General features: G+C 54.0%; 1 protein-coding gene across 4 annotated transcripts in view; it reads left to right on the top strand.

The window, feature by feature from the left end:
* Nucleotides 1-1,180: 1,180 nt before the first annotated feature.
* Nucleotides 1,181-26,723, top strand: part of ABCC2 (ATP binding cassette subfamily C member 2) — a 53,020-nt gene continuing 27,477 nt past the window's right edge. For 3 of the 4 annotated variants that reach the window (XM_039546445.1, XM_039546444.1, XM_039546443.1), the window contains exons 1-13: nt 1,181-1,314; nt 4,346-4,519; nt 5,115-5,261; nt 18,511-18,645; nt 19,093-19,215; nt 19,663-19,718; nt 20,114-20,345; nt 20,962-21,137; nt 22,353-22,530; nt 23,010-23,264; nt 23,742-23,807; nt 24,205-24,342; nt 24,965-25,111. In XM_039546445.1, the coding sequence (XP_039402379.1) occupies nt 1,273-1,314; nt 4,346-4,519; nt 5,115-5,261; nt 18,511-18,645; nt 19,093-19,215; nt 19,663-19,718; nt 20,114-20,345; nt 20,962-21,137; nt 22,353-22,530; nt 23,010-23,264; nt 23,742-23,807; nt 24,205-24,342; nt 24,965-25,111 (1,869 nt within the window). In that variant the 5' untranslated portion in view covers nt 1,181-1,272. The remainder of the gene's footprint in view (nt 1,315-4,345; nt 4,520-5,114; nt 5,262-18,510; nt 18,646-19,092; nt 19,216-19,662; nt 19,719-20,113; nt 20,346-20,961; nt 21,138-22,352; nt 22,531-23,009; nt 23,265-23,741; nt 23,808-24,204; nt 24,343-24,964; nt 25,112-26,723) is intronic. The other variant, XM_039546446.1, reaches the window with a different exon arrangement.

The raw sequence follows: 26,723 nt of genomic DNA, 5'->3' as shown, positions 1-26,723 counted from the left end.
CCCCATTTGATGTTGTAAGGAGTAAAAGGCCCCCTTCAAGCCGGCGGTATAGGCCAGTGCTGTCAGCTCAATCCCTGCCATGCTGAGGAAGGGCACACGGGTGTGAGCAGGGCTGGGGAGGCACACAGGGGTTTGAGCAGGGCGCGTGGAGCTCGGGGAGGCACACAGAGGGGTTTACCCTCCTGACTGATACCTGAGGGGTGGGGCATTTTCTTACACTTTGGCAACACTTGTCTTCCTCCTGCTGCCAAGGGTTTCACTAGATCAGTCTGAGATTGTGTCTCCCGGGGTGTCCCATGGATCACAGCTGGGATGTGCTGGAATTTCTGAGCCTGGGCTGTCCCCTGAGCCTGTGTCCGCACTGGCCCAGGCCAGCTGGCTCGGGCTAAGGGGATGTTGAATTGTGGTGTTGACATTTGGGCTCAGGCTGCAGCCTGAGTTCTGTGACTCTCCCACCTTGCAGAGTCCTAGAACCCAGGCTCCAGCCTGAGCGTCTACACGGCAATTAAATGCCCCGCAAGCAGGGACGGCTCTACCTTTTTGGCCGCCCCAAGCAGTCATGCGCGGGAGGCGCCCCGGAGCCGCGGGAGCAGCGGACGTCCCGCGGGCCTGACTGTGGAGGGTCCGCTGGTCGCGCGGCTCGGCTGGACCTCCTGCAGCTGCGGACGGTTCGCAGGTCCAGCGGCTCCGCTTGAGCTGCCGCAGTCATGCCTGCGGGAGGTCCAGCCTCAGAGCTCGGTGGACCTCCCGCAGTCATGACTGCGGCAGGTCGGCCGGCCCAATCTGCCTCCCCCCCGGGAAAGGGCCGCCCCACACGCGTGCTTGCCGCGCTGGGGTCTGGAGCCGGCCCTGCCCGCAAGCCCGAGTCAGCTGATGCAGTTGGCCAGCCGAGGGTTTTCAACTGCAGCATAGACGTACCTTGAACTAAGATGGCTGATCCATGGGGCCCCGTGTGGCCCCCAGCTGGGGTCTGCCTGCCCAGGGCCCCCTGGGGCTCCCAGCTGGGGTCTGCCCGCCCGGGGCCCCCTGGGGCTCCCAGCTGGGGTCTGCCCACCTGGGGTCCTCTACAGTTCTCCGAGCACCCTGGGTCATCGCTCCATTTGGGACATTGTGCAAGAGCAAGAGAGAGTTAATGATTAACTGCCCTGCCATCTGATCTCATCCTCCCTCTTCGGGGTGTTTGGGATCCTTTACCCTGCTCAGCCATTCAGGTCTAACGCCCCTGCAGCGAGCGAAGAGCAGGGAGCTGTCAGCTCCCCAAACACCTGGGCCATGCCTGCGCCACTGGAGGAGTTCTGTGGTTCCGTGTTTTGGGTAAGTGGCTGCATGTCCTCACAGAGCTCTGACCCCTCACAGCAGGGGCACGCGGATACCTGGGGAGAGCAGAAAACACAAGCCAAAGCCTGGGGTCCCCCAGTCCTTACGGAGGCAAAGCACCCTGATGGGACGGGGGCATAGCCCAGGTCGGGGGTTCTGGCGTTAAAGTCATTATTTCCCTGGGTGTAATGCCAGTGCCAAAGGGCCCTGTCGGGTGCTGGGCGCTGCACACACATGGCAAGCCAGGCCGGGAAGGGGAAGGTAACGGTGAGATGAGCATGATCTGAAAAGCAGCCAGTGGCCTGAGCCTCGCCCCCTGCCAGACTGTGTCCAGAGACATGGGGCACTGCACGCTGTCCTCTGGAGACAGGAGAGACGCAACCCCAGGTGCTCTTTCTGCTCCCGGGAGGGAGGCAGTTGTTTTAACTCAGTGTTACAGAGTGTGAGGGACTCTGCTGGCACCCAGGGAGGATGCTCTGGGGGGATGGGGTTAGGGGGTGCGCAGGGGGATGAGTGCTCCGGAGGGATGGGGTTGGGGGTGCACAGGGGGAGGGGGTCAGGGGTGGGCAGGAGGATGAGTGCTCCGGAGGGATGGGGTTGGGGGTGCACAGAAGGATGCGGGCTCCAGGGGACGAATGGGGTCAAGGGTGAGCAGAGGGACGAGGGCTCCAGGGGATGGATGGGGTCACGGTGTGTGTCTATGGGAACGAGGGCTCTGGGGGCCATGGGGTCGGGTTGCACAGGAGGACAAGTGCTCCAGGGGGATGTGGTTGGGGGTGCATAGGGGGATGGGGTCGGGGGTGGGCAGAAGGATGAATGCTCCGGGAGGGATGGGGTTGGGGGTGAGCAGAGGAACGAGGGCTCCGGGGGACGGATGGGGTCAGGGTGTGTGTCTATGGGGACGAGGGCTCCGGGGGACAGATGGGGTCAGGGGTTGCACAGGGGGACGAGGGCTCCAGTTTTAATCCAGACAAGATTTACAACCACCTTTCTCCTCAAGGCCTTTCCTCCCTCCTTGCTGCCCCACAGTTTCTCTGGGCTCACACAGGCTTTAACACTAGTGTGTGGGGTTGGGAAGGGCCATGCTGGCTCCTTATAAGAGAGATTACTTTTCTCTTATATAAAATAATCTACAGTCACCCCCATCACCAGAGGCTTCTTTTTAGAAACTTCCCCTTACTCCTTAGTTATTCTTTGAACAAGACGTCCTCCCTACTTCATTCCTTCTGGCCTGGCAGCTCATTATTTTCAAGGCCTTCCTTCTACTTGCTACTCAGGGCCTTTCTTTACAGCACAGATCTATTTCCTACCAAATTTAAGTTAACTCTAATTCTTGAATTTCATATTTATTGCACAAGTGTGTAGGAGGGGTGCTCTGAGGGGATAGGGGTCGTGTGTATGTTAGGGGGAGCAGGGCCAGCTCCAGGCACCAGCGAAGGAAGCAGGTGCCTGGGGCGGCCAATAGAAAGGGGCCGTAGTCCGTTGGCGGCACTTCGGTGGCAGCTCAGTTGTCCTGCGTCAGTCTTCTGCGGCAATTCGGCAGCGGGTCCTTCACTCTGTCTTCCTCTTCGGCTGCACTTCTGCGGTAGCTCAATAGTTTTTTTGGTTTTTTTCCCTGCTGCTTGGGATGAACCAGCCCTGATGGGGAAGGGTGCCTTGAGGGCTTAGGAGTTGAGAGGGTGTTTAGGGGAGGGGTTTGGGGTCAGGGTTTGTTTAGGGGGATGGTTGCTCTGGGGATCAGGGTTTGTTTAAGGGGAGGGGGTGCTTTGACGGGTTAGGGGTCGGGTGTGTTTGGGGGAGGGGTGTTCTGAGGGGTTAGGGGTCGGGCAGGTGAAGGGGGAGGGGTGCTGTGGGGTATATGGGGCTGGGTGCGTGATTAGGGGAGGGATGCGCTGAGGCAGTTAGGGGTCGGGCAGGTGAAGGGGGAGGGGTGCTGTGGGGTATATGGGGCTGGGTGCGTGATTAGGGGAGGGATGCGCTGAGGCAGTTAGGGGTCGGGCAGGTGAAGGGGAGGTGCTGTGGGGTATATGGGGCTGGGTGCGTGATTAGGGAGGGATGCGCTGAGGCAGTTAGGGGTTGGGCAGGTGAAGGGGAGGTGGTGGGGTATATGGGGTTGGATGTGTGTTTAGGGGGAGGGATGTGCTGAGGCAGTTAGGGGTTGGGCAGGTGAAGGGGGAGGGGTGCTGTGGGGTATATGGGGCTGGGTGCGTGATTAGGGGAGGGATGCGCTGAGGCAGTTAGGGGTCGGGCAGGTGAAGGGGGAGGGGTGCTGTGGGGTATATGGGGCTGGGTGCGTGATTAGGGGAGGGATGCGCTGAGGCAGTTAGGGGTCGGGCAGGTGAAGGGGGAGGGGTGCTGTGGTATATATGGGGCTGGGTGCGTGATTAGGGGAGGGAGGCGCTGAGGCAGTTAGAGTCGGGCAGGTGAAGGGGGAGCGGTGCTGTGGGGTATATGGGGCTGGGTGCGTGATTAGGGGAGGGATGCGCTGAGGCAGTTAGGGGTCGGGCAGGTGAAGGGGGAGGGGTGCTGTGGGGTATATGGGGCTGGGTGCGTGATTAGGGGAGGGATGCACTGAGGCAGTTAGAGTCGGGCAGGTGAAGGGGAGGGGTGCTGTGGGGTATATGGGGCTGGAGTGCGTGATTAGGGAGGGATGCGCTGTGGCAGTTAGGGGTCGGGCAGGTGAAGGGGGAGGGGTGCTGTGGGGTATATGGGGCTGGGTGCGTGATTAGGGGAGGGATGTGCTGAGGCAGTTAGGGGTCGGGCAGGTGAAGGGGGAGGGGTGCTGTGGGGTATATGGGGCTGGGTGCGTGATTAGGGGAGGGATGTGCTGAGGCAGTTAGGGGTCGGGCAGGTGAAGGGGGAGGGGTGCTCTCAATGTTTTGGGTTCAGGTTGCCTGCAGGGGAAGGCTGAGGTGTGTAGGGGGAAAGGCACTGAGACGCATGGCAGGGTGCATGCAGGCGGGCAGGGAATGTTGGTGAGTTTGTGGTGTGACTCCGAGTGACTCTGCTCTCGCTGTCCCCTGCCCAGAACGCTTCCTTACTGGCTGCGCCCCAGCCCGACCTGCCGCTCTGCTTCGAACAGACCGTGCTTGTTTGGATCCCTCTGGGCTTTCTCTGGCTTTTGGCTCCTTGGCAGCTTCTTCCCATGTTTAAACCCAGGACCAAGAAATCATCTCTAACCAAAATCTACCTCACCAAGCAGGTACAGCATCCTATGGCCCTACAGAACCAGGGGGATAATGGGGCCAGGGGTGGAGGGATGTAATCCAGTGATTGGGGCCAGGGGTGGGGAATGAGATGGAATGGGGTGGGGAACGCCCTGGGCTGGAGGGATGTAATGGGGAATGGGGTGGGGAACGCCCTGGGCTGGAGGGATGTAATGGGGTTTAATGGAGTGTGGGGTGGGGAACGCCCTGGGCTGGAGAGATGGAATGGGGAATGGGGTGGGGAACGCCCTGGGCTGGAGGGATGTAATGGGGTTTAATGGGGTGTGGGGTGGGGAACGCCCTGGGCTGGAGGGATGTAATGGGGTTTAATGGAGTGTGGGGTGGGGAACGCCCTGGGCTGGAGGGATGTAATGGGGTTTAATGGAGTGTGGGGTGGGGAACGCCCTGGGCTGGAGGGATGTAATGGGGTTTAATGGGGTGTGGGGTGGGGAATGCCCTGGGCTGGAGGGATGTACTGGGGAATGGGGTGGGGAATGCCCCGGTGTGTTGACAGACCTAGGGCTGTGTTCCCCAGTAGCCCAACAGGCAGGGACAAGGCCAGTGTCACTCCTAACAGCTGCTCTCCCCCAGGCGCTGACAACATTACTCTTACTGACAGCAGTGGCTGAACTGGTCTTCACGCTTGCAGAGGACTTTGGCCAGTACCCCCACCCGACTCCTGCCAGCAGGAACCCCGCTGTCCAATACACGAACCCTGCTCTGTACACCGTGACATGGGTAAGAGACTGCCATGCCTGCCACCAGCTGAATTCATGCTGGGTCATCAAGGGGACAGAGCTGGGGTGAGGGGAGGAAACAGTAAAGAGAGGTTTAGACTGAATCTCAGGAAAACTCCCTAGCAGTGCGGGGCCATAGCCTAGGGGACAGGTGGGTTGTGGGAGCAGCACACTGATTAGCTGTGTCTGCTAACACAGGCAGAAGTGAAATAGTTAATATAGAAATGTAAATGTGCACCTTTAGGTTCCAGAGCGAACCCATCATTCAGCTGGAGGGCTGGTGAGTGATGGTTCCAGGCTCCCTGCACACTCAGCAGTGGTCATAGCATCGGTCACAACTGAGAATACCAAATTCAAGACAAACTGCTGAGAAATAGGGCAGATGCCACACCCCAAAATTGGTGGTTATTCTCCCATAAGATATACCAAACCAGCAACAAAAGTAAACTTCTGTTTCACCACACTGGCTAACAAGAAGTCAGAAAAGCAGTTTCCTTAGGCATTCCAGTCCTTGTATCACCACCAAAAACACTAGACTTAAAGATAAGTGGTTCTTTAAAACCAATTTTATCAAATAAAAGGTTCTTCTGATCTCAAAGGACCAGCCACACACCTAGGTCAATATACAACCCAGATCTTACCCAATAATTATGCTGTTGCCAATCCTTTATTATCTAAAATCTAAAGGTTTATTTATAAAAAGAAAGAAAGGTGAGGGTTAAAATTGGTTAAAGGAATCAAATACATACAATAATTGCAGAGTTCTTGGATCAACCTTGTAGCAGTGATGGAATAAACTGATGACTTAAGGGCACGTCTACACTTGCAAAGTTACAGCGCTGCTCAGAGAGCGCTGAAGAGAAATCGCTGTTGTGTGTTCACACTGACGAGTGCCTGCACAATAGCGTGTTCACGCTTGCGGCACTTGCAACACTATTTGGAGCGGTGCACTCTGGGCAGCTATCCCAGAGAGCACCTCTTTCTCTTTTGCCACTAAGACATATGGGAAGGCAGAAGGGGTCGTGGGGCATCCTGGGTCCTGTCCCAATGCCCCGTGATGCATTGCTTTGCATCCCAGCAACCCCTGCACTTCCGTCTGCATTTGGTGCCATCTTTCAACAGTTTGTGTACTGCGCGCCCTGCCTCTTTTGGGCTGCAGGAATGGATCCTGAGCTGCTGACCACTATGCTGCTCGCACTGACCAACACATCACAAGTGGCAGTGGATTTATTCCTTAAACTACAAAGGCAAGAGGAGTGTGACACTGATCTTGCCACGCGTACTAACTGTGACACGAGATTTCTTGTATCAGAGGGGTAGCCGTGTTAGTCTGGATCTGTAAAAGCAACAAAGAATCCTGTGGCACCTTATAGACTAACAGACGTTCTGCAGCATGAGCTTTCGTGGGTGAATACCCACTTCTTCAGATGCAAGTGGTGGAAATTTCCAGGGGCAGGTTTATATATGCAAGCAAGAAGCAAGCTAGAGATAACGAGGTTAGTTCAATCAGGGAGGATGAGGCCCTGTTCTAGCAGTTGAGGTGTGAAAACCAAGGGAGGAGAAACTGGTTCTGTAATTGGCAAGCCATTCACAGTCTTTGTTTAATCCTGAGCTGATGGTGTCAAATTTGCAGATGAACTGGAGCTCAGCAGTTTCTCTTTGAAGTCTGGTCCTGAAGTTTTTTTGCTGCAGGATGGCCACCTTAAGATCTGCTATTGTGTGGCCAGGGAGGTTGAAGTGTTCCCCTACAGGTTTTTGTATATTGCCATTCCTAATATCTGATTTGTGTCCATTTATCCTTTTCCTTAGAGACTGTCCAGTTTGGCCGATGTACATAGCAGAGGGGCATTGCTGGCATATGATGGCATATATTACATTGGTGGACGTGCAGGTGAATGAACCGGTGATGGTGTGGCTGATCTGGTTAGGTCCTGTGATGGTGTTACTGGTGTAGATATGTGGGCAGAGTTGGCATCGAGGTTTGTTGCATGGGTTGGTTCCTGAGCTAGAGTTACTATGGTGCGGTGTGCAGTTACTGGTGAGAATATGCTTCAGATTGGCAGGTTGTCTGTGGGCGAGGACTGGCCTGCCACCCAAGGCCTGTGAAAGTGTGGGATCATTCTCCAGGATGGGTTGTAGATCCCTGATGATGCGCTGGAGGGGTTTTAGCTGGGGACTGTATGTGATGGCCAGTGGAGTCCTGTTGGTTTCTTTCTTGGGTTTGTCTTGCAGTAGGAGGCTTCTGGGTACACGTCTGGCTCTGTTGATCTGTCTCCTTATTTCCTCGTGCGGGTACTGTAGTTTTGAGAATGCTTGGTGGAGATTTTGTAGGTGTTGGTCTCTGTCTGTGGGGTTAGAGCAGATGCGGTTGTACCTCAGTGCTTGGCTGTAGACAATGGATCTTGTGGTGTGCCTGGGATGGAAGCTGGAGGCATGAAGGTAGGCATAGCGGTCGGTAGGTTTTTGGTATAGGGTGGTGTTAATGTGTCCATCAATTATTTGCACCGTAGTGTCTAGGAAGTGGACCTCCCGTGTAGATTGGTCCAGGCTGAGGTTGATGGTGGGGTGGAAGCTGTTGAAATCGTGGTGGAATTTTTCCAGAGTCTCTTTCCCATGGGTCCAGATGATGAAGATGTCATCAATGTAGCGTAGGTAGAGAAGGGGCGTGAGTGGACGGGAGCTGAGGAAGCGTTGTTCCAGGTCAGCCATAAAAATATTGGCATATTGTGGGGCCATGCGGGTGCCCATAGCGGTGCCACTGATCTGGAGACATATATTGTCATCAAATTTGAAATAGTTGTGTCTGAGGATAAAGGCACAGAGCTCAGCAACCAGTTGTGCTGTGGCATCATCAGGGATACTGTTCCTGACAGCTTGTATTCCATCAGCGTGTGGGATGTTGGTGTAGAGAGCCTCTACATCCATGGTGGCCAGGATGGTGTTTTCTGGAAGGTCACCAATGCATTGTAGTTTCCTCAGGAAATCAGTGGTGTCACGGAGATAGCTGGGAGTGCTGGTGGCATAGGGTCTCAGTAGAAAGTCCACATATCCAGACAGTCCTTCAGTGAGAGTTCCAATGCCCGAGATGATGGGGCATCCAGGATTTCCAGGTTTGTGGATTTTGGGCAGTAGATAGAATAGCCCTGGTCCGGGCTCTAAGGGTATGTTGATTTGTTCCGGTGTTAGTGTAGGGAGTGTCCTGAGTAGATGGTTCAGTTCCTTAGTGTATTCCTCAGTGGGAATTTCTTGTGGCATTCACAGAGGTGCTGACCACAGTGGAATGCCGCTTCTGGGCTCGGGAAACAAGCACTGAGTGGTGGGATCACGTAGGGTGCATGTCTGGGGTGACGAGCAGTGGCTGCAGAACTTTCGCATGAGGAAAGCCACATTCCTGGGACTGTGTGATGAGCTTGCCCCAGCCCTGCGGCGCAAGGACACGAGAATGAGAGCTGCCCTGTCGCTGGAGAAGCGCTTGGCGATTGCACTGTGAAAGCTGGCTACTCCAGACTGCTGCCAATCGGTTGCTAACCAGTTCGGAGTGGGAAAGTCGACCGTTGGAGTCATGTTGATGGAAGTGTGCAGGGCCATTAATCACATCCTGCTGCGAAAGACCGTGACTCTGGGCAACATGCGTGACATTGTGAATGGCTTTGCACAAATGGACTTCCCTAACTGCCGAGAGGCAATGGATGGCATGCACATTCCAATTCTGTCAGCAGACCACCTAGCCACTGAGTACATTAATCACAAGGGATATTTTTCAGTGGCTCTCCAGGCACTTGTGGATCATCGTGGGCGTTTCACAGACATTAATGCAGGCTGATCTGGAAAGGTGCATGACGCATGCATCTTTCGGAACATTGGCCTGTTCAACAAGCTGCAAGCAGAGACTTTGTTCCCTGACCAGAAGATCACTGTACAAGAGTTCAACGGGGCTCGACCCTCTCCGGGGCGGAGGGGAGCCACGCCGGCTCACTACACACCGATGGGTCCGGGGAAATAGTCCAGCCTGGGGTCTCCCTCGGTAGCCCTTGCAGTAGTCAGCTGCATGGTGGTTACGTCTGGCCCCGGCTCCAGCAGGGCAACAACTGTGGGGTCCGGAGGCTTAGGCCCTCAGGCAGGGCTGAGCCGTAACAACAGTTATGAGCCCTGGCCCTAGGTCAGGGTGGGGCAACAAACACTGAGTCAGAGTGCTCAGGCCCTCAGGCAGGGCTGAGCAACAGTAACAGGCTTCGGCCTCCTCAGGCCAGGGAGAGGGGGAGTCTGCCACACAGGAATGGGGTGGCAGGGGGGACGCAGGCCCTCCCACTCCACTGCATCCCAGCCCGGGGCCCTAGCAGCGGCTGACGATTCGCTGCTTAGTCAGTGGGGATCCTGGCCACAACACACTGACATAGGCTCCGGTAATGTTGCAGCCAGGCTGGGGTCGGCTGCCCCCGGGCTACTTCCGTACTCCCCCTCGGGCCCTACCTGGGTCCTGACGTCGGCCTCTGCAGGGTCCACGAGCATGGGTTCGTCACGGCCGGGGCTGGTTGGCAGGTCTGGCAACTCCTCCGGGTAGCGGGCGCAGGGTAGCTCTGGCCAGTCTGGGCGGCTGCCTTCGGCCGCAGGAGCTTCCCAGTCTCGAGCTCCCCTAGGGACGTCTGCTCTCTCCGGTGGCTGGGCTCCTACTGAGCTCTGAGGGCCGGCCTTTATAGTTCCGGGTCGCCACCTGACCCGTTGAGGGGCGGGCTCAGAGCTCACTAGCTCCGCCCACTCGGGCCTCCGGCTGGGCTCTTCCTCCGGGGCGGAGGGAAGCCACACCGCCTCACTACAATCACCATAGGGGAAGTCAAAATGCCCATTGTGATCCTGGAAGACCCCGCCTACCCCTTAATGCCCTGGCTCGTGAAGCCATACACGGGGCAACTTGACAGCAACAAGGAGTGGTTCAACAACAGGCTGAGCAAGTGCAGAATGACTGCAGAGTGTTCATTTGGCCATTTAAAAGCCCACTGGCGATGCCTGTATGGGAAGATGGATCTGGCTGATGGCAATTTTCCTATGCTTATATGTGCATGCTGTAGGCTCCATAATATTTGTGAAGGGAAGGGTGAAAGCTTCACTCAGGACTGGACCGCAGAGGCTCAGTGCCTGGAGACTGAGTTTGACCAGCCAGAGACCAGGGCTATTAGAGGGGCACAGTGTGGGGCCATAAAGATCAGCGATGCTTTGAAGCAGCAATTTGAAGACTGTATAAGTAGGAGCATTGCCAGCAGATCGAGGGATGCGATCATTCCCCTCTATTTGGCATTGGTGGGCCTCATCTGGAGTACTGTGTCCAGTTTTGGGCCCCACACTACAAGAAGGATGTGGAAAAATTGGAAAGAGTCCAGTGGAGGGCAACAAAAATGATTATGGGGCTGCAGCACGTGAATTATAAGGAGAGGCAGAGGGAACTGGGATTATTTGGTCTGCAGAAGAGAAGAATGAGGGGGGATTTGATAGCTGCTTTCAACTACCTGAAAGGGGGTTCCAAAGAAGATGGATCTAGACTGTTCTCAGTGGTGGCAGATGACAGAACAAGGAGTAATGGTCTCAAGTTGCAGTGGGGGAGGTTTAGGTTGGATATTAGGAAAAACTTTTTCACTAGTAGGGTGGTGAAGCACTGGAATGGGTTTCCTAGGGAGATGGGGCAATCTCCTCTCTTAGAGGTTTTTAAGGCCTGGCTTGACAAAGCCCTGGCTGGGATGATTTAGTTGGGTTTGGTCCTGCTTTGATCAGGGGGTTGGACTAGATACCTCCTGAGGTCCCTTCCAACCTTGATATTCTATGATTCTGCTGCCGATAACAAAGAGGGAGGCTGTTCTTCCAAGGTCATCTCTGTGAAGTTTAAATGTAACATTTTACAGAAGCAGTATTGTTTGCAACACAGACAACACTGATTCAGTGCTTTAAAACACAGCCAGTACTCACACACCTGTCACTGACTGGCTGACCCCAGGCAGGCACACATGAGCCACAAGACCCCCAAAATGGTGAGTAGCCACAGGGGCAGGGTAAATCACTGTTCCCGGACCCTGCTGTACACTGGGTACGTGGCTCTTGGGCACTTGGGGAGAGCCAGCACTGTAGCGGGGCCTGATAATCATTCCTGTCCCCACACTTTCCACAGGAGGTGATCATTATGGAAGATATCTCACTGCTGAGAGTGAGCAGGGAATCAAGAGAGGGTCTTCTCCAAGCCTGCGGCTTCCGCCCTGGCACCTATGCAGCTCGCCTATGTGCAGCAATGTCCCTCCCTCCCCCCCTCCCCCATCACGGCAAAGTGGCACGGAAAAGTTACCATTAATGGGGCAAGAAACAAAGCAGCTCTGCCATTGGCCAGTATCTCCACGAGAGTTTCCTGGAGATCTCTGAGGGAGATTCCTGTGAAGTGAGGGAGTTTATCAACAGCCTGTTCTGCTGCTCAGACTAGGCATGTGCTGGGAGACAAGGCTGCTTTCTGCAACCCTCCTGCCCCCAACAACTTGCTTCAGCAATTCTCCCAATCAAAGCCACTTACCAGCGGCATCCTCTCCTGTTCGCCAAGATCTGACTGCTGTGACTGGCTAGGCTCATCCGGGATAGAAAAGAGCTCCTGACTGCATGCATCTCTGACCTCCGAGTCATGCTCTGCCTCTGGGTCCCCCTCCCCCTCTTTGTCCAAGGTTGCCTCCTCCTGGCTTGGTTCACTCTTGACTGGCACACAAGCCAACGAAGTATCCACAGGGGCCTTCACAGTGGAGGTGGGATCACCACCGAGTATCGCGTCCAGCTCTTTATAGAACCAACAGCTCACGCGCGCAGCACTAGAGCGGCCGTTCTCCCGTGCCTTGTGGTAGGCGTTCCGCAGCTCCTTCACTTTGACTCTGCTCTGCAATGTGTCCCAGTCATAGCCCCTTTCTGTCGTGCATCGTGAAATCTGTCCGTAGGTATCATAATTCCTACGGCGGGAACGCAGCTGTCACTGCACTGCCTCCTCTCCCCAAATGCTGATGAGGTCCAGCAGCTCGGCATTGCTCCAAACTGGGGATCGCCTGGTGCATGGAGCAGGCATGGCCACCTGGAAAGATGCGCTGAGACCACTGCATGCTGTGACAGATTTCAGTTACCAATCTGCCTGAGGCATCAGGTGATTAGGCTGTCCACAGGATTGTCTGGGGAGGAGATGATGAAACATACCAAGGGTTTAAATTTTAAAGCTTTATTAACAAAATAATAAAATAACAGCGGAGAGTGATGGGTGTTTCCCACGTTACTTAGAGGAAGGAAGAAAGTGTTAGTGCCCCAAGACCTAACCCACTTTCATACTCACACACGCTCTACTCACGGCTGGCCAAGCCTGGGTGTAATGTAAGAAGAGGGGGAAGGGTGGACGGGAGTTCTGTTTTGGGCCCAGGTCGTCCGGGGTCTGCTGTAATTTTTGCCTTGCTTGGGCTCTCGGGAGGGTTTTAAGTTTTGGGGTTTTTTGGGGTGTTGTCATTTAGGGCCCTTTGTGCCTGGTGCTTTTTGTATTAGTTTCAGTTGGCTTGCTGTGGCCTTTTTGATTGCCCAAAACACACCGGCTCTGGAGACTTTGTTTTTCCTTCTGTTGGCCTTCACCATCACTGCCTTATTTGCTTTTACTGGTTTTGCTGCTATTTGTGCAGCTTTGCTTACCTTCAGTTTTGTTTTTTGTTTTTGTTTTTTTACAGCTGGGCAGCTGTAGATTTTTTGTTTAGCCCATGACCTTGGGCCGTGGCCACTGTTTTATTTTTACATGGAGCTAGCTGAAGTGCCGAGTTAACCCGGTTTTTGCTTTTTTGCTTTTTTTTCCCTTTTGGCTTTTTGCAGCCTGCAAGGAACTTTTTATTTTACATTTACACCTTTGGCCCTCCCTGAAATGCCTTGTGATACTTGCAATGGCGTTAGCAACATACAGTGCTGATTTGCCTCCCCATGGGACCCCCTGAGGGAGAGAGTCCTTGGGCCTGTGACAGTCCCCCCCTTGTTGTGAGGAGTCACCATTTTGGTTTTTACCCTCCCTCTGACATGGCGGCTGATGTTACTATTGGCCTTCTACATACACAACAATCAGCAAAAGAAGCAGGTGCTTGGGGCGGCCAATGGAAAGGGCCGGCACGTCCTGGTCTTCGGCGGCAATTTGGTGGCGGGTCCCTCAGTCCCTCTCGGAGGGAAGGACTGGCCGCCGAATTGCCACCGAAGAATGAAGTTCCATATTAGTTGGTTTTTTGCCTTAATTATGGTTTTAATTAGTTTTTGCAAGGTATTCCGCGTGTGGAGGGCCAATTTGGCAGTTTGTTTGAGGGCGGAGGTGGCCACTGTCAGGTGGGTGAGATCTGCACTTGTGACCAGTTTTATGGCCTTTTTTAATTGTCTTGACCGCTTGTTTTTTTATGGCCCCCTGCTGAATATTTTAAACATTGACTGCTGAATTAGCCCCATCCCACAAGGAGCCCGCTATGGTTTGTCTTTTCTGCGGGGTGGGGACGACAAGGACAGCGTATGCCTGAGGAGGGTGAGTTGGAGGGTGGCCCCCCGCTACAATTAAGCAGGAAGGCTGGGACCTGAAAGCGTGTTAGGGGGAGGTAAATGTTTAAAGCTTTTAGGGTGGCATTTAGGAAGATTCAGGGTTGAGTGGCTGCCTCCCATTTGGTGGTGGCAGGTAACATCTGCCACCACTGCTGGTGGGGTGATGGGACGTAACGTTGTCCCGTTTGGGGCTGCCTGGCGGGGTATGGAGATTTTTTGGGTTAATCCCATCCGGGACCCAATTCGGAAGGGATATGCAGAGCCAGGGAACCGGGGGCTCTCGGCCGGGGGCTGCCCCTGGAGAATACCCAGAAAAACATTGCATTACAATGAAGGATTTTGCACGCCTGAAGCAACAAGAGCAGTTCCACCACTCCTGTTCAGGGTGTCCCTGGGCTTTTGCTATTTCTGCCTTGTCCTGTTAACAAAGCAAAAGGGGGGAAAAAAGAACAATGTAAGTGCACCTAGTGGGGAAACTGAGGCACATACAATTTTTTTTTATGTTATTAGTTATTCCAGTACAGCCCTTCCTGGCCTCCGTCATCGATGTTGTTTGCTTGGTTTTAAGAGGTTGCAACAACAATATTGCATTTAGGGATTAGGGATTGTTATTACTTGCCAAAGGGCCTTTTATTTTGCTTTCGCTCCAGGCTGCCAGAGGAGGAATAGGGCTTGTCCCCTTGGGATCCAGGGAAGGTTTAGGGCCACCCACCAGGTATTTTGCTGTGACCCTTCTGTGTCTATTCCGATTATGCACCATCTCCAAGGCACCTCCCCTCCAGCCTTGCGCCACACTGTGGCTCGGGCCCCGTTAGCAGCTTGAGCCAGGGAGAGCCTTTGTAGGTATTCTCCCTTTTTAAAATTATAATTATCCAGATAATCCCATGGATAGCTGGAAACCCTGATGGTCCAGACAGGTGACTGGTCCACAACCGAGGCCCACGATGCCATGACCGGAAACCTAGGAAGAAACTTGTTTTGAATTGATTGGCATGCGCCCATTTTAGTTTGCCCGGTAGTTGAAGCTGGTACACTACTGGAGAGAGGTCGTTTTACAATGGGATACGGGCCCATTTACTTAACATTTAAGGTGTGGGCCGCTTTTTTAGTTTTTGCAACATTATCTTGTTTTTAATTTGTCATTTTCAGATGTTTTTAACAACAATTTTTTTACACACTTGGCCTTTTTTTAATTTAAAGCAGCCTTTATGGGTTTTACATAGCTTTTTTTTTAACTGGGCAAAGCTGGGACTTTTTTGGTTGTGGCAAACGGTAAATGTGATTATTGGTAAACACCGTACTTACATTACATTTACATTTGTTACTAGTGGGTTGCTAACACTACCATTTTTTTAAAACACTTTTTTTTTGAATTAACACATGCACATTGCCCATTATACAGTACTTTGGTTTTATTATTCAATTTATCCCACATGAGGATTTTAGGGAAATGTTTTTTCTACAGGGCTTTGGAGCAACAGGCCAGGACAAGCACACCCACTTTTGAGGAGTCCACTCAGTACAACCTCTGGTGTTTAATAGCTTCCCTCCCTCCCCAGCCCACTGGCTTGAGGTCTGAGGTAGCCAGAAGAATTTTACGTGCCATATGAGGAGTGGGCTAACTTTCCATATCTGTGCTTTAAAACCAATTTCCCCTAATATGGTGTTTACAACCTGAGGATGTTTTTTGGCAGTATTTTTTTTAAATACACAACAGAGCTAGCAACAAGACAAACAAAACAAGACAAAACATGGAACAAAAACACAATTTTTATTGTGACAGTAGATTTATGGTATTTTGGGTTGCTCTTCAGCTAGTATTAGCTTTTTTTGATTTTTTGAAAGACAAAAGAACATGTTTTTACCCCTTTGAGGGTGGCAGATTACTACTTAAAATATATATATATATTTGTTACAAATACCCTTGCTGATTTTAGGCAAAACAGAGGAATTACCCCCATATTTTTTTATGTTTGTTTTACAGGCAGGCCAGGTTTTAATGTCTTTTACCTTTATTAGTTAGGTAATTTGCATTAGACGCTTTTTGGCTTGCTTTTGGATTTAAAGCTATTAGCAGCTTAGAGACTTTGTTTTAAAAGGGACACAATCAACTTTCACCAGAATTTTGATTACTTTTAACTTTTAACTTCTGCTTCGCAAACACACAGTGATTTGAAAAGGAAAATACAACCTATTGTGGCTCCTTTTGGAGCCCTAATAGGATTTTAATTAAGTAGCATGGTATATTTTTGAATTTTATATACACTGCACATATTTTGGGGAAAATGCACATTTTTTTATAATTTATTTTTTATAACATTAGCCATATTAATTTTACATAAGGTGTAACTGGGTTGTTGTTTTTTTGTGCTTACAGAATTTTTATGTACCCTTAGCAAAGTGACAGTTTGATTACACAGAGCCACCTTAAGGGTTTGTGTGGGGCACTGGTTTTCTTTTTTTTTTTTAATACAGCTTTTATTTGCTTTTTTATTACCAAAAAACAAATGTATGTATATATATTTTATTTTTTTTTGGCTTTGACTGCCCTGCTGCAGCCACAACTTTGGTCTTTATTTTAAAACATTTACATTTTGTAAAGCGTTGAGTTACCCAGTAAGGGTTAAATGCTAAATACCAAACAATACTAGTTACCTCTGTCAGGCAAAAAACATTTTTTGGTTTTGCAACTTTGAATGAAATATTTAAATGGATTTTAGTGGTATTATTTAAAAATAAAACCAATTTTTTTAACACCCCTTGCAGTGCTTTAATTTTTACACAGCTGTACATAGATGACATTTATACTTATTTGGGGGCAGTTAAGTTCCAATAGACACCCCTTGTGTTTTTTTAGCACATTTGACTAAATTGTTTATAGTCAAATTATTTAAATTAGATTGTTTTTGTGCCTGGCTTATTTTTAGACTTTTTTTTTTTTTGGAAAAGGGCCCATTTTTCCTTCAGAATGGATGCAAAGAAACCAATACTTTTTAAAAAAAAACATTTTTACAACCTTTAACTGCTTAGTTTTTTTTAGCATTTACAGAGTTAACTTTTTACTTTTTTTTTTTAATTATTTGCTTATTTTTTAAAATGACACCTTTATTAACTTAGATGTTACCATTTTAAGTACTGTTTTAGGGACCTAAAATCCTTATGCTTGCACTTACTTTTTTTTTTAACTTTTGGCACTATGCCCTCAAGGCTTTTAACCTGTTTTTTAATGTTTTTATTTGTTGCCTGCCTGCTTGTTTGGGCCCGAGTTATTTATTTATTTATTTTTATTTTTTTTGTTGACCCGTTTCTTTCCATGGGCACAGGCTTTGTTCCACTACCAATTTAGCAAGGAGGGTGGGCTCCTTAACTAGCCCCAACCCCTCCTGGTTCCTTTTATTTTGTAATTCATTTTGTAATCACCCCACAGGGTGCTCTCCTTGTAGGTGGGGGTGCCATACATACGACCTTTTCCCCCTTCACCTGCTGGACCCCTCCTCAGTCTTAATGAGGGCCACTATAGGGGTGCAACAAGGTTCTGGTCCAAAATTGAGGTTTCTTATAAAGGGAGAGATTAAAGCCCTTACAAGGATTACCCGAATTCTCCCCCGTAAGGCTCGTCACCTGGACCGAACGCACAGCCAATTGACGTTTTAACTGTTTAATTTTTTTTTTATGGCAAGCATACAGCCGTTGTGGCATATGCTGGGCATGGATGGTTAAGTCTTTGATGAGTCCCTGAAGGACCGGTACCTGCTTAGCCAGAGGCAAGAGGCAAAATGGAGATTTTCCAGAGCTTTTTATAGCTTCTGCGATGTAGAGGGAAATCCATTGTTTCAAACAAAGCCCTCAGCACAGCTAGTGGAAAATTACAGGTAAAAGGTGGAGTTTGAAGTCACATGTCCATGCCTGATTTCTCTTAGTCACAGAAGAAGCCATTACCTATAACCCAGACGGAAGGATAGTCCATTCAGTGTAGATGGGCGTCTTCCATTGTGAGTTAAGTGTCCTTTTGATGAGCCACTTAACTTGAATAGTTCCTTCACAATGTGCCGGGTAAACACCTCGTTGGTATTTCCCAGAAGCAAACACATTAGGAATCCAGGTATAGAGCCAATACTCATTACTTCAGATGCAAAAATGATACATGCATGCAAATAGCGTAATCCTATTCAGCGAATCATAACCTTTCCATAGACATCTTACATGCCACAGTTTGTACAAGGTTTGTTGCAGTTATATAACAGTGGTAGCAACAATTGGGGGGAGGGACAGCTCAGTGGTTTGAGCATTGGCCTGCTAAACCCAAGGTTGTGAGTTCAGCCCTTGAGGGGGCCACTTAGGGATCTGGGGCAAAATCAGTACTTGGTCCTGCTAGTGAAGGCAGGGGCTGGACTCAATGACCTTTCAAGGTCCTTTCCAGCTCTATGAGAGAGGTATATCTCCATATATAACAATGATCTACATGGTCATAGTTTAATTAGATAACATCACAATCAGTTACACTTGGATCATATTTTTAAATAGAAGCCAATACTGTGGAGCCCGATTCTGCATCTGTGCCTTCCTGGGGCCCATGTATAATCTCCAGGTCATGAGCCTCTGGGGTCCTACCCCCTGCCCAGGTTACGTTGTCCTGGGTTCCTCTGACACCAGCTTCCCTGCACCCCCTGCTCTGACCCAGTTCACTCTCTCCCTAGTGCCTGGTTCTGCTGCTCCATGACACTCAGCGCTTCCACCAGCACAGGGACTCTGGACCACTCTTCCTCTTCTGGATTCTCTCTCTGCTCTGTGGGGTGTTCCCGTTCCAGACACTGGTCCGGAAGGCACTGCTGGTGAGGAGCAACGGGGACCGCACGCAAGGGCCCCTGGGAAATCCCTCACACTCCCAATTCTCCCAGAGGGCCAGGGTCTGGCCCAGGAAAATCCCCTTCCTTGTGGGCTGTTAACTAGCATCAGCTTTTGGGGCACTGCAGCCCCCTGTGAGCAAGCACCCATGGGGAACGTGAGTGGGGGTAAAGGAGAAATCACTCCTATCTCTCCTCCAATAGGGCTTCAGCTCTGCCCACCCCAATGCGTGCCCCTGGGGTCATGTCTAGAGGGGCCTGGGCTGAAAGGAGACAGCTCCAGGAATTCAGGAGCAGTTGAAATGAGGGATTGAGCGGAAACGCTCCGGCAGCCTTAGCCCCACTCACTTTCCTGGTCGTCCCTGGGTCCAGGCTGGGCTTGTACCTCGCTTGCAGGTGCCATCAGTTATCCCTGAGGGCTTTCCTCCCGCACAGGGCCTGGTTCCTGACCTGCCACGGTTCAGCCTCTTCCTCATCTCATATGGGCTCCAGCTCCTCCTCTTGATCATCTCTGCTTTCTCGGATGTCGCCCCAGAAACAGAGGAAATGGCCAAGAAGGTGAGAGCTCTGTGCCCCAGTCTGGGCTTTGGGGTGAGCACAGACTGTAGACCCTGCGGGTGGCTGGGGGAGGGAGAGGATGCCACAAGGTGCCTCATCACAGAGGGGCTGGTCGGTGGCACATGGGCTCCATAGCAAGATCCCATCTCCACCCATCTTTGGGGCCGGGGTCGTGAGACAGTGTCTGTGAGGTCTCAGTGTGGGCCAGGCAGGTGGAGAGAGTCCCTACACTTCAGCCCTGCAGGGCTCTCAACCCCTGCCCTTCAGCCTGTGCAGGTCCCAGGACTGGCCAGACCTGCCCCATGTGCTCTGGGGGACTCGCTGTGGCCCATCCCCTTTGCCTCAGTGTGAGGCCCCCGCGATTCCACCTTGGAAGGCAGAGACGAGTCAGCTCTTGCCACAGACACAGCTGTGGTGAACAGACTCTCCTCTTTCTTTGTGTCCTAGAACCCAGAAGTCACAGCCTCCTTCCTGAGCTCTATCACCTTTAGCTGGTACAGCAGGTAGGCAAAGCAGGGTGGGAACAGCGGGGGGTTGCAGGCTGGGACTGAGGGGCTCCGGCAGAGCGGTGTGAGTTGTGGCAAGCCCAGGGCTGGGATGGCAGGGAGGGCATTGTGTGAGGCTAAGCTCTGCTCAGATCCTGTTCTCTTACTCTGCTGAGTATCACTGTCTGCCAGGTGCAGGAGGTGCAGGGTGGGAGGAATTGCGGGTGAAATGAGTCGCTCCTGGCTTGCACTACAGTGAGATTCAGCACCCCAGAGGCAGCTCGGTTGCTTGGGACACTGTGGACTCAGCTTCCAGCGCCCGGTGACCCCGAGTGTTGGCGCTGTGTGAGGGACAGGCAGCAGGAGTGTGCAGAAGAAGGTGTTGCTGACCAGAGGCTCTCCCTGCCCCACAGGATGGTTCTGAAGGGCTATCGCAAACCCCTGGAGATGGAAGATCTCTGGGACTTGAAAGAAAATGTGAAAACGCAGCAAATCTTAAGCAGGTTTGACAGGAACATGAGGGCCGAGGTGAGGAAGGCCCGTCGGGAGCTGGAGAGACGGCGCTGCAAGAGGAGCTTGCGCGAGGCAGCCCCAGACCACAGGAATGGGCTCGGCAAGGCTCAGAGCCAAGATATCCTAGTGCTGGTAACTCCCTCGCTGCCTCCTGAGCTGGACTTGGGGCTGTGGCGCCGGGTCACTCTGTCCCTGGCACAGGCCGTTGGTGCTTTGACTCTGCAATGATGTGAGTGAGGAGGGCTGGAGGGAGCCCACAATAGATGCCCCACATGTCTTAAGGTTTGCTCCCCTCACCAGCTCCGCACAGGCCTGTCTCACAGCTCCCCTCTCCCTGGGCCGTCTGTGCTGCTTCATCATGAGCTGAGGGTCTAAGCACGGGGCTGTGAAGCCCCTTCTCCCCTGGGGTTCTGTGCTGCCCACACCTCCCTCCCAGCCCCGGGAACCAGCCCCAAGTCTCTGGTAGGAGCCTGTCAAGCACTAACCCCTGCAGCTCCCCCACCCCTTCCCGGGCACCCGTTGCTTCCACCATCCCATGCTGCCTCCCTGCCATCCAGGACTGGGCCTTACACCTGTGCAGGGCACCTGTCCCAGGGAAGGGTCCCTGGGCGGGTGGGGACACCTGTCCTGGGGAAGGACCTCTGGGCTGGGAGGGGGTCCCTGTGTGGGGTGTCTGACCCAGGGTGGGGTGGCTGGCAGGATGCCTGTCTGATCCAGCTCCCTTTCTCACATGCTGGCTCCGGTCTAGGAGGAGAAGCGGCCGAAGCGGAAGAAGGAGGAGGATGTGGGTGGCCCCAGCGGGGATTACCCCAAAGCCTGGCTGGCCAAGGCCCTGATCAGAACCTTTGCGGGGAACCTCCTGAAATCGGTGGCTTTCAAGGTGGTGCACGACCTTCTGGTGTTTGCCAGCCCCCAGCTGCTGAAGTGAGTCCCCATCTCTGGGCTGCCTCCACAGGGACCTCTTGCCTGCCCTGCACCCAGCCAGGAGCTAGGGCAGGGCCAGGGGTTTCTCTTGGATGGTGCAGGGACACACCCAGAAAAGTGGGGGCTGCTTCATGGTCCAGGGTTTAGCATCAGTGGCTGGTTGTTATAGATGGAATGTGGGTGGGGGAGCCCCAGGGGGCTAGTGTCTGTGTGCTGGGGGTGGTGACGTCCCCAGGGTTAGTCTCGTTGAGGCAGGGGTGGCAATGCCCTTCTGGGTCTCTGTGGGATGGAGGGGTGTTGGGGGGGGCTGGTATCTGTGGGGCAGAGGTGTCCCTAGGGGTCTGGTGTCTGGGCAAGGTTGGAGCTGGATCTGTGGGGGGCTGGTCTCTGAGAGGCAGGGGTGGCAGGATCTGTGGGGGCTGTTCTCTGTGGGACGGGTTGTGGCATCCCGGGGGTGTCTCTGTAGGGAGGGGGTGGCAGTATCATTAGGGAGGCTGATCTATGTGGGTGGGGGTGTCCCTGGGGGGCTGGTTTCTGAGGAACAGGGGTTGTGGTATCCCTGGAGGGGGTGGTCTCTGCAGGGAGGAGATGGTAGCATCCGGGGGGGAGCTGATCTATGTGGGTCTGGGGGGGGCCCTGTGGGGCAGGGGTTGTGGTGTCCCGGGGGGAGGTGGTCTCTGCAGGGAGGAGGTGGTAGCATCCTTCGGGGGGGTCTGGTCTCTGTGGGGCAGGGGTTGTGGTGTCCCGGGGGTATCTCTGCAGGGAGGAGGTGGTAGCATCCTTCGGGGTCTGGTCTCTGTGGGGCAGGGGTTGTGGTCTCCCAGGGGGTGGTGGTCTCTGCAGGCAGGTGGTGGTAACACCTGCGGGCGGGGGAGGCTGATCTATGTGGGCCTGGGGGGGGGGTGTCCCAGGGGAATGGTCTCTGTGGGGCAGGAGTTGTGGTGTCCCTTGGTGGGGATGGTCTCTGCAGGGAGGAGGTGGTAGCATCGGGGGCGGGGGGGAGGCCTGATCTATGTGGGGCTGGGGTGGGGGTGTCCCTGTGGGGCAGGGGTGTGGTGTCCCTGGTGCGGGGGTGGTCTCTGCAGGGAGGAGATGGTAGCATCCTGTGGGGGCTGGTCTATGCGGGCTGCGGTGGTGGTGTCCCTGAGGGATGGTCTCTGTGGGGCAGAGGTCTCCCCATGCCTGGCTGGTCTCACTGGCTGCTCTGGCCGTCAGACTGCTGATCTCCTTTGTTGCGGACCCCACTGCGTATGCCTGGCAGGGCTACCTCTACGCCTTGCTGCTGTTTGTAACCGCGCTGGTCCAGTCGATCTGCCTGCAGCAGTACTTTCAGCTCTGCTTCCTGCTGGGCATGAGCCTGCGCACGGCACTCATGGCCGCTGTCTACAAGAAGGTCAGTGTGGGTACCCCCATCAGCTTTGCCAGGATGGCGTGTGGGGCCTCCCCGCCCCCCCACAAGCCCTGTCCCACAATACACTTCCCTCTTCCCGTGTCTTTGCCTCTCCTCTAAGGGCACCTATGGGCTGGGCCTTTGTTCCCCGGTGTAGGAGCTGGGGGCTTTGGACATCCTGGGGGTTACCTGCCGGGAGCCATGCAGTAAGAGCCATGTGCGCCAGGCCGGCTCCCTGCTGTGATCTCTGTGCAGTGACGTGCTGGTGGGAGGCATTTACCCACAGCAGTGCAGCGGTCCCCAGAGCCGGGTTGGAGGCCCGGCGAGGAGGAGTGGCTCTGTAGCCAAGAGCCAGCACTCAGGAGTCAGTGCAGGAAGGTGGGCAACCACCAGGAGCTACTCTGATGCTTTAGGCCTAGACTTCACACGCAGCAGAGGATGGGGACTGGCCTGGCCCCTGGTGACTGTGCTGTCCACCCTAGGCACTCACTGTCTCCAACGCCACCCGCAAGGAGTACACCCAGGGTGAGACAGTGAACCTTATGTCCGCCGACGCCCAGAGGTTCATGGACTTGGCCAGCTTCATCCACCAGCTGTGGTCGGCGCCGCTACAGATTGCCCTGTCCATTATCTTCCTGTGGTGGGAGCTGGGCCCCTCCGTCCTGGCAGGGATCGGGGTCATGGTGCTGCTGATCCCCATCAACGCTGTCCTGGCCACCAAGGCCAGAAGAATTCAGGTCAGCGGTTGGGCAGGGTCCACTCCCTGGGCTGGCCTGGCAAAGGCTTCCTCCTTGCCCCTCTCCCCCTAAGCCTCCCCATTCACCAGCCACCCCGGCCTCTTCCCTCCAGTGCCCCGCACGCTGCCAGTGGCTCTCCAGAGTGGGAATGTAGGTGGGGACCGAGAGAGGAAATGCAGAGCCTGCTTGGGGCTGCCTCCTTACGCTGCTCTGTGGAGCACCAGACTCCAGCAGAGACCTCAGCCCAATGAGCTGACCCTTCTGCACCTGTACTGGTCCAGCCCCTGCCAATGGGAGAGGTGGCCCGCCAGGAATAGACAGGAGTCCAGGGGTGGGGCCTGCAGGTGGGGAGCGCTGGCAAGGCAGATGAGAGATGAATGAGCCTGGGGCCGAGATGGGGCATTTGTGGAGCTCCTGGGTTTTCGGAGCTGCTGTTTGCATTGGGCTGGGGATCCAACTCGCCTTTCTCACTGGCAGATGAAGAACATGAAGAACAAGGATCAGCGCATGAAAATAATGAATGAAATCCTCAGTGGGATCAAGGTGAGCACCATGGGCCCCAACCCCCAGTGCCTGGCTGCCCCTCCCCCTCCAGGGCATTAGGGGCATGCCTGGCTGCCCTCCTCCCACCAGGACACCTGGAGTTGCTGCCTGGCCATCCTCTCCCCATGGCACATGGGGGCCCATTCTTCTCTGCATGGCAGCAGAGCTGGCAGTGCTCCCCGTCCCCCGAGTTGATGGCATGTGATGGTAAAGGATTTGCTGCATGGGTCCAGGAAGGTGACCCCCATAATGCCCCTGGCTGGTTGTGCAGCTACCTATGGGTGGGGCTGCAGGCAGGAGAGCAGGACCCCGGGCCGGCGGACAAGGTGCTGCATGCAGGTGAGATGAGCCTTGGCCGCTGGGGGACCAGGATCCGCTTATTCTGGGTGTCGCTCAGATTCTGAAGCTGTTCGCCTGGGAGCCTTCGTTTGAGCGACAGGTTGGGGAGATCCGGGTGCGTGAGCTGAAGGGTTTGCTGCACTTTACCAACCTTCAGGCTTTTTCCATCTTCATCTTCTCCTGTGCCCCATTCTTGGTGAGTGCTGAGGGATGGAGATGGTGGGAGGCCCCTGGGGAGATGGGGCTGGAGGTGGGGCTGCCTCCTGGGTGGCAGGAGGGATTGGGATGTGCCCAGGGCGATAAGGCTGTGGGCGTGGATTCACAGGTGGTTTTGCGGGAGGGGAAGGGGGATCAGGCTTTGAGGTTCGGGGGTGGGATGTGCCCAGGGGCTGACAGGCTGCGGACAGGGAGTAATGTGCCCATTCCCCCCACCATCCCATACTACTTCCCTGTGATCAGGGACTGGGACCTGCCCCTGGGCGGGACGCCTGTCCCAGGGAAGGCAGGCAAAGCACCAGCATGTTTATTGTCCACTGTCCACTCTTCCGGGGAGACCCCAACAAGAGCTCTGGGTGGGTCCCCCAGCTGGAGCGCTGTGGGGGGGACACATTGGCTGGGGCCCCAGAAGGAGCACTGGGAGATGGGACCCCTGGCCTGAGCACGTGCCCCTGCATGCGGAGGATGGGATGCCAGGCAGGAGCACAAGGTGGGGTGTACATGGGGGTGGAACTCCAGCGGGAGCCCAGCGCAGTGGGGTGGGGGTGAGGGCGTGACTGCAGTGGCAGAGGGGCTGTGGCTCTAACACCCCCTGCCCCCAGGTCTCTGTGGCCAGCTTCGCCGTCTACGTCATGGTGGATGAGAAGAACCTCCTAGATGCACAGAAGGCATTTACCTCCATCTCCCTCTTCAATGTGCTGCGCTTCCCCATGACCATGCTGCCCGTGGTCATCTCCTCCTTGGTGCAGGTGAGCACCCGGGGCAGGGCGGAGAGAAGGAGGGTTGAGTCTTGGGCCCTTTTGTTAACCCCCAAATGCATCATATGGTTCAGGCTCGGCGAGTGGGGCTCAGGGCAGGGAGCTCGAGTGGCCAGTCTTTGGGCGAAGGAATCAGCATGTGGGGCACAGGGCTCAGAGTGCTGGTTGCAGGACTCAGTGGGGAGCGGGAGGACTTGGGTTGCAGGGCTCCATACCCGACCGGCATCTAATTTATTTCCTCTCTGGTTTGCGTGTGTTGCGGTGGCACCCAGAGGCCCTGCCAGGATTGGAGCTGCAGTTCTTCGAGTAGTGTCCCTTTGGGCGCTCCACTGTAGTTGCAGCAGCACTTCCTGCCCTGGGATTGGAGATCTTTGGTAGCAGCGCCCGTCAGGCCGCACATGCACTCCTCCCCGTCTCGCCCCTTGAGCGGTGTCAGTATAGCGCTGTGCAGTCCAACCACCCTCAGTTTCTTCTCAGCCGCCCTTGGTCTGGGATGGGATCCTGAGCAGAGCCCTTCAGACATCCCTAGCCTGTAGTAATAGCAGTAAAAGACGGATTTCCTTTCATTTTTCTTCCTCCTAAAAAAAAAATTCCATTGCTCTTTCCTCCCCATTATTCTTTAGCTTAGCATAGGTTTCCCTTTTTTAATACACCTTTCCCGATGGGGAAACTCTCTCTGCTCATTTATGCCCAGATCCCCCAGGTTTAGAGGTGCCTCTCTTGTTGTGAAGCCATCCCCGTGAGCGACGGTCACTCCTGGTGCACACGCTGCCTCGGTGAGGGACATGTCTCTCAGAAGTGTACCTGCTGCCTCAACTTGAAGGCCTGTGACCAGGCTAAAACTTGTACTCATGGAGGGTTCTCTGCGACCAGCCCCAGACCCTGGCCCTGATACCTCTCCTGTGCGGTGTTCACCATCCATACAGTCATCAGCCAACCCTCACTCGCTGATGACCATATGGAAACCCACCCTCTCCCGCCCAGGTGAAAAAAAAAGGGCCACTAGCTCCCCCTCTAAGGAGCAGCCTCAGAAAAAGGCATCCCCGGCGAGCTCTGAGGATGTTGCGGCTACAGACGTGAGACAGCTCCTGTGACTGTCTGGGCACCTCCAATACCGGTGCGAAGGACAGGTCCAAGGACCCTAAACAGGCAGGATCACAGGTGGAAACATTGTCTCTTGGCATTGAGAAAGACAGTGTAAGACTTTCAAAAGTGGTACCCACTGCTTCAATGAAAATAATCCTCAGTGGCACCAACTAAACTGCCAGCACCAAGCAAGCCCTTGGCACCTATGCTAGCAGTTCTCAATCTGGGGTCCGCGGTCCCCTGGGGGTCCACGAGCCTTTCAGGGGGGCCATGGGGCCCTGCAGCTGAAACCCGGTGCGCTGAGCCCTGGCACCCCCTGTGGGGCTGAAGCCGGGAGCATGCCTGAACAACGTGCCAATTACTGACACTTGCCAACTGACGCTGACAACTGACAACTGAAACTGACGCCTTTAGCCAACGCTATGCAATTACCCACAACGTGGCATCAGGTGCCCGACTAGGACACGGTGTCCTATTAGCCTTAGTAGGCATCACTCCGAGGTCACTTCCATCTAGG

The sequence above is a fragment of the Mauremys reevesii genome, linkage group 7 (genome assembly GCF_016161935.1).
Source record: "Mauremys reevesii isolate NIE-2019 linkage group 7, ASM1616193v1, whole genome shotgun sequence".
Lineage (NCBI taxonomy): Eukaryota > Metazoa > Chordata > Testudines > Geoemydidae > Mauremys > Mauremys reevesii.
Note: the sequence above shows the minus strand (reverse complement) of the source record. Positions and strands in the feature narration are given on the sequence as shown.